The 18,976-nt window shown below is 43.3% G+C and overlaps 1 protein-coding gene across 1 annotated transcript in view; it reads right to left on the bottom strand.

Moving 5' to 3' along the window:
- Positions 1-18,775, bottom strand: part of LOC104267806 (neural-cadherin-like) — a 42,995-nt gene extending 24,220 nt beyond the window's left edge. Inside the window, exons 1-14 of the mRNA XM_009867875.1 lie at positions 18,608-18,775; positions 18,013-18,037; positions 17,725-17,919; positions 17,119-17,344; positions 15,616-15,820; positions 15,157-15,268; positions 11,490-11,739; positions 10,411-10,553; positions 9,924-10,096; positions 9,423-9,591; positions 8,019-8,189; positions 4,190-4,362; positions 3,895-4,062; positions 2,699-2,948 (exon numbers count right to left, since the gene is read on the bottom strand). Of these exons, the coding sequence (XP_009866177.1) occupies positions 2,699-2,948; positions 3,895-4,062; positions 4,190-4,362; positions 8,019-8,189; positions 9,423-9,591; positions 9,924-10,096; positions 10,411-10,553; positions 11,490-11,739; positions 15,157-15,268; positions 15,616-15,820; positions 17,119-17,344; positions 17,725-17,919; positions 18,013-18,037; positions 18,608-18,775 (2,428 nt within the window). The remainder of the gene's footprint in view (positions 1-2,698; positions 2,949-3,894; positions 4,063-4,189; positions 4,363-8,018; positions 8,190-9,422; positions 9,592-9,923; positions 10,097-10,410; positions 10,554-11,489; positions 11,740-15,156; positions 15,269-15,615; positions 15,821-17,118; positions 17,345-17,724; positions 17,920-18,012; positions 18,038-18,607) is intronic.
- Positions 18,776-18,976: the final 201 nt, after the last annotated feature.

Raw genomic sequence — 18,976 nt, 5'->3', positions numbered from 1 at the left:
ACCCTCACAGTGAAAAAGCTTTTCCTCATGTTTTTGTGGAACCTCCTATGTTCCAGCTTGTACCCATTGCCCCTTGTCCTGTCATTGGACATCACTGAGAAGAGCCTGGCTCCATCCTCCTGACACTCTCCCTTGACATATTTATAAACATTAATGAGGTCACCCCTCAGCCTCCTCTTCTCCAAGCTAAAGAGACCCAGCTCCTTCAGCCTTTCCTCATAAGGGAGATGTTCATCATCTTTGTGGCTCTGCGCTGGACTCTCTCAAGCAGTTCCCTGTCTCTTGAGCTGAGGGGCCCAGAACTGGACACAATATTCCAGAAGTAGTTAATTGCAGCATTTTATTAAAGGCTGATTAACATAAAATGGAAATTAAAATCATGGGGTCTACAGAGTTGACAAAGAACGTGTGTGAAACAGTCTTTCCTGGCCTTTGCAGGGCAGTATAGCCAGAGTTACGTTACGCTGTAGGACTTAAGGATTACTTAGGTTGCAGTTGCACATGAGTCTCCCTCCATCTAACTACTGCCCAACATCCAAAGGAAGCATGCTAATCTTCCCATTCTTGTCATCCCGCTCTAAGCCATGGCATCCCCCCTCCCACGAGCTGGATCACACAGCCCCGTGTTGACAGTGCTCATTTTGTTGCTCTGTGAGGGACTGTCTTCTGGAGCGAGAAGCGCTAGCTGTGATCTGACATGCTCTGCAGCTGTGTAACAGCCAGATACAACACAAGGGACAGTGGGTGGAGGATAGAAGAGGCTGTCCCAGTAGTGGCCATCTGCAGTCGGGTCAGATTAGGCACAAGGCAAAGCCATGTTAAACTTACATCAGGTCTTCCTTGCCTTCCTGGCCCAACCCCTGTAGAGACCTAAACTGGAAAAGGTACGTCTAGTGTTCTGAAGGGCCGGTTTCTGACACGTTGTCTCCCTCAAACTGTTGTGTAGGACTGGGCGAGCACATGGGATAGGCAGGAGGACTGTGGCAGCGCTGACTCAGGCCCGTTTAAACTGCTCTGGTATCACACTCTCCTGCTCAACACATGACAAATCAGTCTGGGCTCTTTTTTGTCTGTAAGATGACTAAACTCAGAAGCGCTGCACAGTATCCTACATCTTTTTTGCACTTTTCACAGTTTAAGAGCCACATTTTAAGGAAGTCATTTTCCTGTGTCATGGCACGGTGCCAGAACAGAGGAGCTGTAACGACAGTTCCTCAGATCCATCTGTCTTTATGTAGAGCAGACAAAATTCTTAATATCTCATTCTGCAAACCCTTAAGCACACATTTACTTTTACTACTGCCACGTGACTCCATTCTGACACACAACTATTTGCAGTATTAATGTCTTAAATTACTTTTTTTTTCTTTGTCAGTATGCACTCCTGTAAATCTGAATTTTCTTTCTCTCTTACATGCATAATCATCCGTGAAAACTTATTTTCTAACAGGCTTTTGCTCATGTTTTATACACGGAAATATATCTTGTCAGAGATAAGTTTCAGCAAAATCACTGAGCTAGGTAAGAAAAGTAAGGCTCTATAAAACATTTTCTTCTCTGTGTGATTGTGCATAAATAAATGACAATTCTGCATATGAAACTTTCTGGTGGCTATTTCTCTCTTGAAGGTGTTCAACTTGCTTTTTTTTCTCTTCCCAGTAATGCATACATGTGTGTGTAAATCTCCTTTTCATGTGAAATCCTAACTTATTGAAGACAGGATTTTTGCTTGTGAGCAAAATGAAGTTTCTCCCAAATTCTGATACCAGTTACTGCACTATAGGAAAAATGTTCTGGGAGAGGGTTCGTAAGCCATAATAACGAGGCTCAGACCCTGACTTGAAGCACGCCTGTTCTACAAACTTGAAGGGTTTTTGCATTGATGGACTGTGGAAGATAGAACAAAGCTGTGATAAGGTGAAACAGGGAAGCTGGATTCCCATTCAAATTACCATTTATATAATTTCCATGGTGGTGAGGAAGACAAAAGTTTTTTTGCTGGAGGCTTCTCTTATTCATATTTTCATTTAAACATCTACCTATCAAAAGTAACTTCACTAATGCTTCAAAATGTAGGGATTAAAATCATATTTATAGTTTTACGCATATCTACAGGAGTAGAGCCTTGCAACAAGATCCTGCCATAAGCAGGGTCAGGTCAAATTTTTGACAATTGCACCTATTTTAAGTACCCTTGCTTCTTCATTTCTAGAGTTCTCATCTCGGTGTTCAGTAGAAAATTCTGGATATGACAAAAAAACCCTTAACAGATACCAAATATAAATCCAGCATTTCTGGGCTGTTTCTTTTTACAGCATAGAATACTTCCAGCAATACCTCCTTTCAATAACTTGGGGACATTTACTAGATTTTTTACTTCCTATCAGATGAAAGTCTTTCCAACTACTTTTATGAAAGCCTTTCCAAATACTTTTATGAAAGCAGGCACTAGTGTTGCATAAACATTCAGGCAGCTCATTTTTGCACTATTACATTTCCACCTTTGGTAGTTGCACTTCAAAACCATCTCAAATAGACCTTTTTAATGACTGCAGAACTCCCTTTAACAGTATAGAAACGTACAAAGCATTCTTAGGTGTCTTCGCATTTTACGGATGTTACCTTAATTTTTGGTGTTATACTAAAAATACCAAAAATATTGTTCTAAATGAGCTGTTGTAACAGCAGCAAAGCTTACCTGTTACATTCACACAAACAGTGGTAAAGGAAGCTAAAGGAGTCATTGCTACATTTTGTGCCCGGACTGTCAGGGTGAAAAACTTAGTTGTCTCAAAGTCAAGTGGTTCAGCGACTAGAAGAGAAGCAGATCCATCAGCTCTGTTGGGCTTCAGATAGAAACGAACTGGCATGTTAGTCTCTGGAACTTGACCCTCCTCCAGATTATACGTAACCCTGGGATCACCAAGAGGGGATGTGGCTTTGATCGTCTGAAGAAAAAAAGAGCCACCACATATGTTCATGAAGCACGGGGTTGCAAGTGTTAAATGTTCAATTTGATGGCAAGAATATACATGCATGCATGTTCTCCAAGAACATACATGCCTGTATGACTTGGATAAGAGATAAAAAAGAAACAGTTTACAGAGTTGAGTTTCATTTTACAACATTTAAGTTTGATGCAGGTGTTTAATCAACAGTAAATTTACCTGGCTGTAAATGTGCTAAGCAAGAACTGCATCACAGGCTAAAGGAAATCCCTCCTCTCTCCTCCTTCCAACACAAAAGCAATTCAAAAGGACACTGTTTCTCCACCATGTTGTACATTTACCAGACAAGATACAGACAAACCCTAAATTGTTTGCAAGTGCTTGTATATTATTATAAGTAGGAGGAAGAAGGCAGGAATTATCTGTCAATTTACAGAAGGGACCACCCTTAAAGAATAAGTCTGTAGAGCTAAAAAAGGAATTGGTTTGGGTTAGAAGAGACCAAAGCAAACTACAGCTGTTCCATGCTACAGTGCTAAACAGAGAAAAACTGTAGGAAAGATGCAGGCAGGCAGCAAGGTCTGCTGAGGATGGAGGAGTGAGGAGCTGCCCCTTGGTGGGGAGACTCAAGGATTTCCCACAGAGGCAGGGCACAGGTCTGGCTTCTCAATCAAAGCTGCTGCCTGTAGGAGCCCACCCTAAGGGCTGCTGTTGCAAGACGTCACGGAGAAAACTGCTGCCAGCTGAAATGCCAGCCTATTCTGCAACAGGTACTCCTGACAAACACTAGCAGGGCACACAGCTGTGAAGGCTGATAAGGAAATAGCACAAGACAGGAAGGTTGCAGAGAGGGCATCTGTGCATTCTTAACATGGAGACAGAGCACAACAGAGGAAGAAGTTGAAATGAAAGAGGATGGAGGGAAGTAACTGCACTTCTAACATACCACTATCTTGGCGTCACGAATGGTGTTTTCGGGGATGGTTACCCAGTATCTGCTCTGCTCCCACCGGGGCGGCTGGCTGAGTGCATTAGTGACAGTCACTGTCAGCTCCACAGTGCTGCTTCTGTTCCCTCCATCTGTCGCTACGATATAGCGACTAATGCGTGTCGCCTGTGAAATGAAGAAGACTGGGGATATTTGAAAACCGTTTTGTACAAATCAAGGGGCTGCAGTTAACCCTCAGCAATGGATCTGAGGGGTCGGAGGTTGCTCTGTTTCAAGCAGAGAGTGCCATTACCTGAGATAGCAGGTGGTTTACGTAGACCCAGCCTGTACTGGGGTTGATCTGGAAGTATTCCAGTTGGTGGTCTAACATTGAGTACGTGACAGCAGCATTCACACCTTGGTCACTGTCATGAGCCACAACACGGAGGAAACTTGTCCCCACTGGAGTGTCTTCGCGGAGGAAGTCTTTGAAAAGACAAAAGTATTGTCAGCAGGTCATGCTCTGATTTAGCAGGCTGCATGTAATAGAAATACTCCTGTAAAAAAAAAAAATAAAAAAATCTCTCCATGTGAGATTAAATGTTTCTGTCACAAGGCAGGTCATAAAGTATTGTCACTATCAGAGTGTCTGCAGTTCTCTTTTAGCTTCCCCTTCCCTTTCCCCTGGAACACTGGGTTGGTAAGTGAGCTGCTGGCAAAGCAGGCTGACTGACTACGCTGCTGCCAGCCCTTCGAGCCTCTCCACATTGCTCCTGGCATCTACTCACCCACGGCTGCAGATCACAGCCCCGGCTGGTGGGCTCAGCTGCTGATAAAAGCGGGTTGGCATCAAAAGGAACTTCATTTGAAACGAATTCATCCCCAATGCGAGAGGGAGCAGCAGTAGGACTGCCGACAGGAGGCAATGAGCAATCGTAAAGTAGACTTAAGTCATAGTGAATTTTTCCCCCCAAACACACCCCAGTGTTTTGGAGAAGCTGCCCAGGGCAAGGGTGCAATGAACATTTTACATGTGCCCCTTTCCCTAGGTGTCAATCCCTCTTCCCTGCAATCCACCCAAGACAGAGGTTGTGTCTTTGTGCCTGCAGTCCTAGACAGACCAGTCGTTTGAACCTGCTTTTATAATCAGCATGTAAAAAGCTTGTGGCAGAGTCACACAGTTGAAGTACCCATTGCACAGAAGACTAATTCACTTTTGTCCTCCTAAAGCCTGATTCCCGGCAGGGACACCAACAAAATGACGGGAAATCATGAGTAAGTCATGTCCTACTCTCCTCTTCTCTCCAAAGCAAAATTTTATACAAAGCTATTACCTGTCGGCTGCTTCTCCTCCACACCCCAGTCTAGATTGTTCTGATCTGACTTTGATCCTGTTCCCCTCCCCATCCTTAGCCATCCAGCACCAGTTCCTCCTCCAAGTAGCTATGGGTGCTCACCTGAAGGGGTTTTTGAGCCATTCCCACACACTAAGGCTCCATCAGCTCAGTGTATTGAAAAGGCCTTGGCAGCAGGAAGGCTGGCACAGTTAGATTTAGACAACCCAGTTAGTCTAGTCAACGGCTTCTTGTTCAGAAACCTTTTCATATCTTTGATCTCTCTTGGATGTGTCTCCTTAAACATTTTTTGAGGTGGGACAATCAGATTTGCACGCTATTTGTGGAGTGGTAATGCTTTCTGTTTTGGTTTTCTTCCTTAATACCTACAGTCTGTGACAGCAGGGCAGTAAAACCTTAATCCACCACCACTGCTTGCTCCATGAATGCAAATTTGAGCTTTAATTAGTTTTCCTTGTCCCCCAGGACATTTAGTTGGCCTAGGATTCATGTCCCTGGCATGTCAGTAACAGCCAAATCTGCTCTCAGAAGAGATTTACTGGCACTAGAATAGATTAATGAAATGGGAATTTATTGCTAAGAAATACTGTAAAATATCCTTTTCTGTGTTTAAATTTATGCCTTTATAGTCAAATCCTGTTAAATTGCATTGTAAGAAAAAAATACAAATATTACTTCGAAGGGCCATACTCTCTCATTTCATGTACTTTTGCTTGCTGCTGGCGGAACTCTAACACTTACTATACCATCCCTACTGCATAGAGTAAAGCATTTCTTTAATGTCTATTTTGCAGGCAGATGATAAGACGCATGGCTTAAATCAGAGATTTGACCAACGTCCTAGTGTGGAGGAATAAAGAACCAGCAGTTTCCAGGAAGAATAGAAACCTATGACTAATGGGATTTGATCTCGTTAGAGAAGAAGCTATTTTTAATTCTGTGACGTGGAAACATTGATTACTTATGTATAGATGCTGGAAAAGTGCTATTTATAAAGTGACCTCGTTATTTGCCATTTCCCCATCCCAAAGAACTGCCTTTGTTTTGGGACCTTTGCTGGTTCTCTGTGTTCATGAAAAAAGAAGAAAATCCACCCAATTCCTCAGAAGTGCTGAAGTCACCATAATTACCAAATGCAACCTCTCAGCCTCACTACTTTTGAAATAAATAATCCCAAGCATTTTCACCTGAAGGACATATTTGAAGGTAGAGTGGAAAGTTTTGTCTTTGCCTTTTGTCCTTTACCTCAAGGTCTTCTCTGCTCTGTCCAAAAATATTTCGCTTCAGTGAGATCACTCCCACCTGGCTTCTCAGTGCTACTTTGGCCAGGTTTGCAGAAGCCACTAGTAGGAAAGCAGAAATTAGTCGAGGGAGGTGATTCTCCCCCTCTACTCCACTCTCATGGGACCCCACCTGGAGCACTGCATCCAGTTCTGGAGCCCACAGCACAAGAAAGATATGGACGTGCTGGAGCGTGTCCAGAGAAGGGCCACGAGGATGATCAGAGGGCTGGAGCACCTCTCCTGTGAAGACAGACTGAGAGAGTTGGGGCTGTTCAGGCTGGAGAACAGCAGGCTCCAAGGAGACCTTATTGTGGCCTTCCAGTATTTCAAGGGGGCCTCCAAGAAAGCTGGTGAGGGGCTTTTTAGGATATTGAGTAGTGATAGGACTGGAGGGAATGGACTCAAGCTTGAGATGGATCGGTTCAGATTGGACGTTAGGAAGAAGTTCTTCCCCATGAGGGTAGTGAGACACTGGCACAGGTTGTCCAGAGAGGTGGTGGCAGCCCCATCCCTGGAAATTTTTAAGGTCAGGCTGGATGGGGCTCTGGGCAGCCTGATCTACTGGGAGATGTCCCTGCCCATGGCAGGGGGGTTGGAACTAGATGATCTTTAAGGTCCCTTCCAACCCTGACAATTCTACGATTCTATGATTCTACTCCCAATCTGCATATTTTAACTGATTTGCCACTTGGAGTTAGTCACTATAAAATAGTCTAAAAGGTGCAACACAATTTTGCTTCTGCCCTTGTGCATAACTGAAGTATATTTAGATTATTTCCTAGCAGGTCACTTCTTGTTAAAATCTCATCATGCAAGCATCCAACCTCTCCTTGAATCCTCCTAGAGTGCTGTCCTCTGCGATACTAAAGACAACTTACTTACGAGCTATCTTCAGTTTAATAAGGCAGTGGAAGACTAATGATAAGGCAATGGAAGACTGATGAACAGCATGTCATGTGGGGATGAAAAAGGAAATGGCACCAGGGCAAATGGCAAAAGTTAGCTCAGCAGCACAGTTACAGGAGGCATCAGGGCCCACAGCCAATCCCAGTCTAGAAGCCAAGGATCTTGATTGGGCTGTTTGACAAGAGACAAACAACACTCTAGCCTATTCAAACAGAGGTGCTATGTCAAAGAGACACAGGTGACACTTGTTCTTCTGGTCAGGGATGAATGCTTCTCAGCTAGAAAGTTAATGTTGTGTTTGGGGATATTGAATAAAAATGCATTGTACAGAAAAACTAGGCAGGGAAGAACTGCAAAAGGAAGGGACGAGATCTGCTTCACCTGTAGGACTGAAGACTGTCAATGTTTTAAGAGTATTGCAGTGAATAAAGATGATGGTGATCAATTCTGCATATTTCCACTGCTGATGGACTGAGCAGTACCTGGCTTAGCTGGCAGCAAAGGAAGACTGGTCACCTGAAGAACTGACCACTGCTTTAAGGAACTGGCCACTGGGTTCATGCTGTAGTACTAAGACAGGTAGTTAAGAAACACTCACACTGGTAGCGACTGTTCTCAAACTTGGGATCGTTGTCGTTGACGTCAGCAATGAGGACGGTGATCTGACACACGCCGATCAGCGGCTCCTGCGCCTGGTCGGTAGCAGTAACAGACAGCGTGTACTCCTTCTGCTTCTCCCGGTCAAAACTCTGCATGGTTGTGATGACACCTGGGAACACAGACACCTCCTGTTCTGCATGTCACAGCCTCAGGACTGAATTTGCAGGAAGGGATCAGCACTAGGAAGCTCTGATCACACAAAGCACAACTGTCAAGCTTAATCCACACCAATCCTCACATATGTGTCTTGGACAAAACCAACTCCAATTCCCCTCTCTCTCCTCTCCTCACATGCCACATAATGCCAGGGGCCAGCAGCTTTCTCTCCTGTTGCCCTGATAAAGAACTTCAGTCTGAGGACATCCTTATCTCAATCCTCATGGAGCACTTTCTCCTCCTTATCGAGAAGCATCTCCTAGGTTTACTCCAGTGACAGTTCAAGTACCTGAATATTTCAAGGACAGCTCATTATTACTCTGGGGAAGTCACAGCACAGAAGGCACAAGTGATGTGACTAAAGTCATCTCTCCTATGGGAGCTGGAGGCTGCTTCATCAAACCAACTAAGGTTAGAATCACATCGTTCAGTTAATAAATTGAACGATTTTCTTCTAGCATACAGCTTTTCCCCACAACTGTCCAGGTCTCTCCCTGTCTCAACATCTTTTATTCTGTTTGGGAGACTTTAAACTGGCCTTCTGGAGGCCACTTCCAGACCTATGTCTCTTTTACGCTAGGGACCAGGATTCTGCTGCTCTGCTGTCAGTCCTTCCACTCTCCTGCACAGTCCTGGACATGAAAATATCACATCTTTTACTGTTTTGACCGCAGAAACAGCAACAACTTTTATAACTCCTTCACCTGAAATGCATTAGGACTTTGTCACTGCCCTGTCCTGGTACAAGTGGTTTGTTTCTATATGTACTACACTGGACCTCCTCTTTGCACATAAGATGAGAAATAAACCATGGCCACACTGAAGGGAAGAACAAGCTCAAGAGCTGTTAGAGTCACACTTTCTGCTCTGCATTTTTATAGCTACACTGGATCCGACAGGATGATAAATGATACAGAATAGCTTTTTATCTTTCTATTTAATTTGGGTTTGTTTCCTACTTAATTTACCATTTAAATCATTATCTTAATTTAATATACATGCATGGCTATCCATATACTCAGAACATTTTTCAGTGTTTATTCCACAAGCTGTTGTAGCTAACCCTGCAGTTACACCAGTAAAGCATGAGCCCAGCTGGATACACTCATACAGTGGCATTCTCATCACAATACAACCTCACTTTCCTTTTATCTCTATAAAGCTGAAGATACTGAAAGCCACTGACCTGTGTCTGGGTCGATGCTGAAGCCCAGGGAAGCTCCATCTCGGTGCATGAGCCCATACTTCACCTCTCCATTAACGCCAAGGTCTGCATCATAGGCTTCTACCTGTAGCACATACGTGCCTGGAGGCTGATTCTCCAGAACCCAGGCGCTGTCGCTGTAGTAAGCACACTAAAAATACATCCAAACATCCAATGCTATATATTACAAAGAGCCACATGAATTTGATGCACAGTGTCAATGTTTTTTTCCAGCACAACTGAGAAGAACCCAGAAGAAAATCACTTCCATTACTTATACTCACGAAGAAATCAAGCTCTAAGAGAGAGGAAGGAAAGAAGGGGAGTGAAGACTTTACACCTTAAGTATGAAGAAAGGTGGCTGCCTGTTCATTCTGCTCTGCACACACAGTCCCTTCAGCCCACTGGCAATCACCATTAGCCAGAGAGCCTATAAACTCAGTTACTGATGAGAAAAGAATTATCTGCAGAAAGACATCTTACCTCTCTGAAGACAGGCTTGTTGTTATTAATGTCATTAACTCCTACAATAACCTCAGCAAAACTGCTCAGAGGCATGGGTCCCCCTGATGCATTGTCATCTATGGCAGTGATGTTCAATGTGTATTGTGGCCCTTTCAGGTTGGGTGGTGGGTTTCTGCGGAGTTTAATGATACCTGAATTTGGAAGCATAAAGTGTCATTTTATTTTACAATCAAAATCAGGTGAGCATCACATTTCTCTGTCAGCGTACTGTTGGCTCAGTTTGCATTTTGGTCGCAAAGCACAGGATTCAGTCATCTTAAGCCACGCAGCCCGTTGACCAGTACCTCAGATACCTTGGCTGAAATTTGGAGAACAAGCATCATATCAAAGAGGTAAATCTCATTGATACAAAGCATGCCCATTTGCAGATTTTTGACACACGGGTGAAGCAGCGTCAATACAGTTTAGACAGTAAGTAATAGTGTTCTGAAAGCTCTTTCCTCACCTTTCTGACTGTCCAGTTCAAAGTTGCCCTCCTCGTTGCCTCCTGTAATCAGATACAGCAGCCCATCTCCATCAGGGTCCGTTGCCCGAACTGTAGCCACTAAGGTGCTGGGACCAGCATCTTCTGAAAGGAACGTTCTGTATCTGATGGACATAAGGGAGCAGTGGCAGCACATTCAGTATCAGAATAACCATCACCACATTAACCATCAGCCAAGGATTATAGATTTGCTAAAAACGTAATTCTTTTAAGTTTTGGGCATGCAATCACACAATCTTTAATCAGTTTAAGATGAGAGTTCAAGCATCTTTCTTTGGCATAGGTTTTGTATTTTAGGATTGCAATTCTGTTGTTTTGGTATATGTAATTTCCAAGGATCTTTTTGGAAGGCATCAGTATGCACCATAGTACGTTGCACTGCAAACCAAAATCACTTATCTCCTAAAGATGGGAAACGGGACCAATATCTGTCATGCAGTGCTTTCTATGTCGCTGTCTACTAACAGAAAGCACCAGATACTACAGAGATGATGTAAACCAGTATAACATTTTGTAAATTAATGTATTTATATTTTGCATTTAAAATATGCCCATACTTCAAACTTACACACAAAAATTAAAAAATTCATTCATTCATTCAGGAAAGAAGGCATTTTAAACTAACAGGCCTTCATGAAGTTAGCTTATAACACAATCTGCTGCTGATAAAATTACATTTGAAAGTTTTCTAACTACCATCTTTATCTGTCACATATTTACACATGGACTATCACTCTGAGACTCAAAAGTCAACACAGTCAAAATCATTCTCTATAGAGAGAGTTAGGTCTTTTATTCATTCTGCTCTCTCAGTGTAAATATAAAGTCAATATGCTGGTATCATAGCTGATGCATTTATTTGACACAATCTAGAAAGGAAGGGCCATCTTCTAAAGCCTTTCTTCACACAAATTACCCCTCGATTTCACTGTTACTTACAGCTGCACAAAACAGCATGTGACCATTTAGCCAACTACTATTAAGGTTACACATATGAACGGCATCTCTAAAAACCAAATCAGGCATTCCAGCTGGCTTACACGGACTGGGAGAAGACAGGAGCCTCGTCATTCACGTTGGCCATTCGAATGCGCACAGATGCTGTCCCTGTCCGAGGGGGATGTCCTTTATCGACAGCTATCACCACAAACTCATACATATGGTTTGCTCGCTCAAAGTTCAGCCTCTGGTTAGAATTGATGACCCCGTGACGTGTGATGGAAAAATCAGTGCTCTGGATGAAGTAAGTGATCTCAGAGTTGGAGCCAGAGTCACGGTCTGTTGCAAGCACTATTAGAAAACACATTTAACAGAAAAGTCACGCTGCAGAAGAGGTTTGGTTATGCTATTTCCTACCAAGACAACTTCAGACACTTTTGGTTTTTTTGAGAACAGACGTCACCTAAATCTGTTTTATCCATAAAAGCCTTATTTTTGTGGTAAGAGTCTGGGAACTCAGCAGGAGGCTGGATTAAAAAAGCAAAACAACTCTTCCCCTCCTCCAACTCAGCCTCAGTGATTGCAGCAAGAGGAGCTTGCAAGAGAGCCATGATCCCAATACTACAGAACACGCTTTGCACAAAGAGCAGTCAGCACTGGTAATTACCACACAATCAATATGCATGTTGGTAGAACATTATCAGGCATAAACTGTGTCCTCACTCTCTCTGGGGATGCCTTTCAAATTTAATTAGCTCCCAGCTATGTTATAGATGAAGTACTTTTTAATTACCTGGTGCTTCAAGGTACAAAGACTGATTATACATTCCTCCCCAGCAAGTGTTTATTCAGTATCTTGGGTGTCCCATCTGCTCAGAGGCAGCAAATCAGCAGAACAAAGAGCTGGAGCTCACAACATAGTATCAAAAGTAATTTTAAAGAGCAGGAGATCACCTCTTCAATTACCCTGTCATTTTTCTAGCCAAGCAACAAGGCTTCAACTCATACCCACGCTGGTATTAAACAAAATCTGTGCTCTGCCAGGAAGATACAGCTGCAATCAATGCAGTAGCACACAGCCTTTTGGAAGTGAAACAGGGACCGTGTCATCCAAAAATGAGATGAAGTTACAATGACCCATCACTGTCATAACATTAACTCAAAATCAGAAAGGGGAAGAGAAAGATGGAAAAAAGCACATTGAAATATTGTGCTACTCAGTCGTGAAAAACCTCAACTACCTCTGCTTGTGGAAAGTTACTCATACTCATCTTGGTTTAAAAGGACATTTAGGGTGGTTGCAATACTTTAACATCTCTCAAAATCCTGCTGTGAATAAATGTTTGGGTGTCTCACAGACTACAAAAAGCAAAGGCTTTAGAGTGGATCACTCTCTTGTACTAAAAGAAGAAATACATTAAAAACTCAAGATTGAAAACAAAATGACTTAAACCTGAAATTTAGTGATTAAGTACTGCTTTTAGAAAGACATGCAGTAAATGTAAATTTGATTTGAAAAGTTGTGATTTAATCTACAGAGTCATTACTTCAACATCATAACTATTCATAGAAATATATCCTATGTGCTTAATGGTTAGACTTTTTTCCCCCAGAGTTTTTCTGGCAAACAGGGAACGTGATGCTTACTTGCACATGACAAAAAAAATTCTTTACTTCTCAATAGCAACTGGGAATTCCATTCCCCTTCCATTTCATTTCATTCTGCAAACTGCTCTACACTGCAAAGATATTTTGAGGATCATATGGCAATCGCAAGTGGGTCTGTGCTGGCTCTGCCCATGCTCTGAGCTTGCTCAGTGCAAGCTAACTCCAGCTCAAAGGCCAGGTTTTTAGCAACAGGCTGCCAGCTACAACTCCAAGCGTTGCCCTGCTGGCACAGTGGTGCCGGTGAAGGAGCATGCCAACCCCCGCTGAGAGCGTCCCTCTATGCTTTCAGATCATAGCTTGTTTGCATCCAGGCATCTTAAAGCACATGCAGAGAGCCTAAATCCTCCCGTAAGGACTACACAAACAGACTGACTCAACCAGCGCAACAAGTTTGATAAAAGCCAGACTTCGAGTGTATTGAAACGAAAATGACTGATGACTAAAATCTCTGCTTACATCATCCACAGTTTTAACAAAATGGCATAGGTCATGGTATCTTTTTTATTCATTAGTAGCAACGCAGTCAGCCACAGAATGGCAAAGGCTGTCTTGAACTTGCATTACTTTTTTGTTTGTGGGACATCCTGAGCTTGCAACAACCCACCTCTCAAGAAACTATAATCAGGGTAAGAGCTGCTTTTTCCGAGATGATACTTGCTTTGGCAATCAAAGTTAGTGCCACAGTACTCGTCTGGCATAGGGTACAGGTGATTTCACATATATGCAGCCACTACCAACACTGATCTGCCCTTAAACACCAAGCGAGCATTCATCCATTCATTTTGACTGACCACCACTAGACTTCCACCTCATGTTTTCTTTTTTAAGAAGCCTCTTTCTCTTGAATTGTACCTTGTGGCATAAGAAAACCAATTGGACTGCAATTGCAAACCATGCACAGCTTTGCCATTCCACTTGCTCTGAATATGAGGCATACTCTTCTTCCCCATAAGTGGGTACATTTTGATCAGCTTTACAAGTCTCCTGGAACATTCATCTTTATGACAAAAATAAGCCACAACAAGGTCTGAACCCTTTCTCAGTGTTTAGAGAAAGCAGTCTCTGCTGCTTTGTTATCAGCATGTGGCCACACAAGGGAAGCTAAGCTTCTTATCACCACTGTGACCTGTATGTGTACAGCTTCACATTCAGAAAACTTACACTATTGTTTTCAAAAGACACATCTTAGACATGTAAATTTTTGCTAAGTCTTGTCTTGGCATCTGCCCATTTCACCCTCATAACCCTTGAGGTGTAAGCCCATGTTCCCAGTACCTGCCTCTCCTTTCACAGCTTGAATGCTGACAGGAAGCCTGTAAGTGTTCTCCCAGTTTTAGGCAGGACACACCTGTGGCATGTGTCACATCACGACAGACTCCATCAGATCTCGAGACAATTTTGAAGGCATTTAACTGACACCAGTAAAACACGTTGGATAACAGACTTCTGTTCCTTGTCTGTTGGACTCCGAGGACTGAGACAAGAGGTGCAGCATCATCCAAGTTCACTCCTTATTTGTGCAACCACAGTATTTCAAGAAGTTTTTGTTGGAACTCGGGGCTTAACATTATTTCCAACAGCTCTAATCTTTCAACGGGATACTATTCTAGCCTCTGAAAATGTTGTCTGTACACTCAGGGTTTATGTGCAAGCGATATGCGACCATGTTAAACACAACAAACTTGGAATGATGACTGGTAAGCCACAGCCATAAATACAAAAGTTCACAAGCTTTCCAAAGGTTTCTTCTTTAACACTTGTAAGTCAATCTTACAGCATTACTATCTATTCGATAAAACTAGTGGCCCATTGAAAAAACTTTGCTAATTTTTCTTGACACATTAAGAAAATGTACCTTGGGATACCACAAGATCCCTCCTTGGGCACAGCACTGTGTGTCCTCACCTGAAGACACAACTCTACCTTCAGAGTATGTAAAAACCATGTACAGACTTGAAGAAAAGCTACCAGCCACAGCTTACACAGGCAGTTTCCACTGTGGAAGAGACAGCGCTTCCTCACGGTATGAACACAAATATATAACACAAACTAGCAGGTCTGTGGTAGGACTGAAACGAAAGGTACCAGGACAGTCCTCACCTTGCAGCAGAGATGTGCCAACAGGAATTGTTTCAGGAATGTTCTCTCTGTTGTAAATAGAGTGCTGGAATTCAGGAGAGCAGTCATTTTCATCGGTGATATGGACCACGACCTGAGATAAAAAGACACGCTGAGAGAGGATTTTGATTTCCGCACTTAGGGAAATGGGAACCTCATCTGGACGCTGCCTGAGCAGTCGTTGCTTTCACTGTTGTCTCGACCTTATACCTCCAATGCTAAACTTTTTCTCACACTATCCCTGTAATACAGAGAAGTATTATCTCCTCCACTTCCAAGCAGATAGGTTATTTCACAGACCCTAAATGTGAATCCAGCCTTCTGTCTGGACCATAAGGCCTCCTCCCTCCTGAGCGTCTTCATGGGATTTCTAGGCTATCCCACTAACGAGGTAACAAAGACTGCAGAGACAGCGGGTGGGAAATGAAGGGATCCCTGTACCTCAGTCACGCTGCTAAGAGTGCTCTCGACTTCCATGGCTTTCAGTAAGAGGTGATAGAGGTGGTGCTCGCTCTCGTAGTCCACAGGGTGGGTGAGGCTCAGCTCTCCGCTCTCTGGCCTCACCCTGAAGAGCCCGCTGGGGTTTGTCAGCAGGGTGTACGAAAGAGGCTGGCTCTGGAAAGAAACAGCCTCAACAATCGCTACTCTGTAAAGAATGAGAGAACAGCCCTTTGCTTAGAAACCACAAGAAAAGCCATCTCCCAAGCATCTAGGAGAGGAAGAGGAAGATGAGGAAAGGTGAACAGCTCACTCTCTGTCAATGCCAGGCTCAGCTTTATATTCAGACTGGAAATCCCCGTACTACAAGGAGCCCATCTATCCTCTCTCATCAAACTGATCCTCTGACATAGTAGGGCTGGGATAATAATCCATTTCAACCCTCACTAACATGAAAATATCTTTTTCCTTCCTAGTGTGCCCTTCCAAATATTTGACAGCAGTCATTGGTTTAGCTTCGGTTACAGAGATAACTGAGATACTACACTTTTGACTTTCCGTGAAGCTGTATATTCAGAAAAAGAACAGGTTCAGAGACGGATGGGAACCCCATGAAGCACAGGGCCTTTCCAGATCCTGCTGTTTGCCTTGGCAGAACATGAAATGAATGTTTGCTTCCCTACCGTGATTTATGTTTCCAAGTTCCATCTCTCACACAAGTTTCTGTCCAGTGTGACAATACATTTTAAGCCCATCTTGTTGAAAGCTCCAAGGAAGGAGACAGATTTCCCTCCCCCTTCTCAGTCTTTTTTAAGGAGTAAGTGGCATATCTCCAGCAATTTTTCCTACTTCATCAGCTTATTTTCAGGTTTCCTGTGCCTTAAAGGTCCTATGGCAGTGCTCCACCTGCTACTTGGTGCCTTAAAAGCCCATGCTGCTCTCAGGCAGATGAACAGGGACAATAAAACCAGAGTCAGCTTGGCAGCATCTCCCCACTGTGGCTTGGCTTAGGTACTCTTTACGCAGAGCCCCATGGAGACTTAGCTGTATCTATTTGCACTTCAGCTGGGTATTGTTATCTCAAGAGTATGGCAACGGTTTGCCTTTCTGAAAATTTGAATACTAGTCAAGCAGGATACAAACAACTCCAAATCCTGTTAATTCAAAGATAGTATTTTACAAGCACTCGTTTGTATCTGAAGCAGTCGAGGAGACGCATAGGCAAGAGTTTGGCTGTTTCATTTCATGACACAATCCAATAAGATACCAAGAGCATTAAAATAATAATTTCAGCAGATTTCTAGCATCCTAGACTACACCATGTGCCACACTGGAGACTCTCAAACAGCAGAAAAGTCATAATTTCTTTTAAAAAACACAAGTGTAATAGGCAAACACATAAACATATCCCTGAGAAGCACCGACACAAAATTTTCACTTCACTGTGCTCTGGAAAGGTCCTCTCGGACTTCAGGGTGGGAGCTCACCTAACAAAGTCCAACTTACTTTTCTCCTGCTGGAGTATTTTCAGGGACAAACACGCTGTAGGACATGTTAGTGAACTGCGGAGGTCGGGAGCCCACCAGGATGGAAACAGAGGCGTAGGGGCTTTTGTTGCCGTACTCATCGGTGGCCTCCACAGTAACCACGTACTCCTTATTCCACGTCAAAGGCAAACCAGTCGTCATGATAATGCCAGTATCCTTATCTACTCGGAATCGCTCTTCACCACCTAACAATATACGCACAAAACTGGTCTGAAAAACGCCCCACAGCAAGAACTTTTGCATGCACTTCTTTTTTCCTCTCCACTTGTGCACCTTATCTGTCACTCACACTGTCCTCTGTTGACCGGTACGATGTAAAAATGACAAGAACAGGTGAGAAATGTAGCCTTAAGCTAATGGTTAGGCTGCAATCGATTTCAAATAGAAGTAAAGCTAAGAAAGAGGCAGCAAGAACAATTCTCATCCACTTAACTGTTTTACTTAAAACAGCTTTTATAGCTTCTACTCTTTGTACCTGCTGTATCTTTAATGATTCCCCAGGGGAAATTGTTAAGAAAAATCTGCAGCTTAACAGAATTTTACCTTTTTATCAGCATAGACCTACCTGCAATTAGCGTGTAAGTTATCCCAGCACTGGTGTTTTCATTGTTAGTGTAATGTGCGACAAGTTGGTAGATGAGAGTGCCTTTTCGGGCATCTGGATCAACGCGTGCCAGGTAGGGGTATGGGTACATGCCCCAAGACAGAAGTTCCTCTTCTGGGGCAAGGAGTGTCACGTGGCAGAGGTACCAGTCATTATCTGCAAAAGATGCACAGATTTCTAGACACCTTGTTCACAAACTTTAGTTGGGATTGTTTAAGAACTTATCCATTAGGATGTTTAAGAACTTACCCATTTCACTTGAGTGAAATTTGGCCTATTTATTTTCAACAAATTCAACTTAAGTGTTGCCAGTTTTAGCAAATCAAGTTTAGGGCTTACTAAAATAGTCCTCTTAAAAAAATCTGTAGAAATAGTAAGCAATCAAAACTCCCTAAAATTCTTCCCACTCCAACACCAATTTATTCAGTTTTCTCAAACCATTGAATAGAATCATATAATTACAGAATCACAGAATTGTTTAGGTCTGAAAAGACCTTTAAGATCATCAAGTCCAATCATTACTCTAGTGACGTGAGGTCCACCAGTAAACTCTAAGCACCTCAGCTACACGTATTATAATACTTCCAGGGATGGCAACTCAACCACTTCCCTAGGCAGCCTGTTCCAGTGCTTGACAAACCTTTCTGTGAAGAAATTTTTCCTAATATCCAACCCAAACTTCCCCTGGTAGAACTTTGGGCCATTTCCTCTTGTCCTATGACTTGTTATTTGGCAGAAGAGACCAACCCCCACCTCGCTACAACCTCGTTTCAGTTAGCTGTAAAGAGATAAGGTGTCCCCTCAGCCTCCTTTTCTCCAGGCTAAGCAACCCCAATGCCCTCACCTGCTCCTCATAAAACTTGTTCTCAAGACACTTCAGCAGCTTTGTTGCCCTTCTACGGACACGCTCCTGCACCTCAATGTCTTTCTTGGAGTAAGCGATCCAAAACAGAACACAGGGTTCGAGGTGCAGCCTCACCAGTGCCAAGTACAGGGAGACAAACACTTCCATAATCCTGCTGGCCACATTGTTTCTGATAAAGACCACAATGCTCTTGGCCTTCTTGGCCACACTGCTGGCTCATATTCAGCCCTCACTGAACCTTGGTAAAATTGTGCCATCAGCAAAGCCTCAGATCACAGACTCATAGGATGGTTGAGGTTGGCAGGGACCTCTCGAGGTCACCTGGTCCAACTGCCCTGCTTGAGCAGG

Source organism: Apaloderma vittatum, unplaced genomic scaffold (assembly GCF_000703405.1).
Source record: "Apaloderma vittatum isolate BGI_N311 unplaced genomic scaffold, ASM70340v1 scaffold8774, whole genome shotgun sequence".
In the NCBI taxonomy this organism is placed as follows: domain Eukaryota; kingdom Metazoa; phylum Chordata; class Aves; order Trogoniformes; family Trogonidae; genus Apaloderma; species Apaloderma vittatum.
Note: the sequence above shows the minus strand (reverse complement) of the source record. Positions and strands in the feature narration are given on the sequence as shown.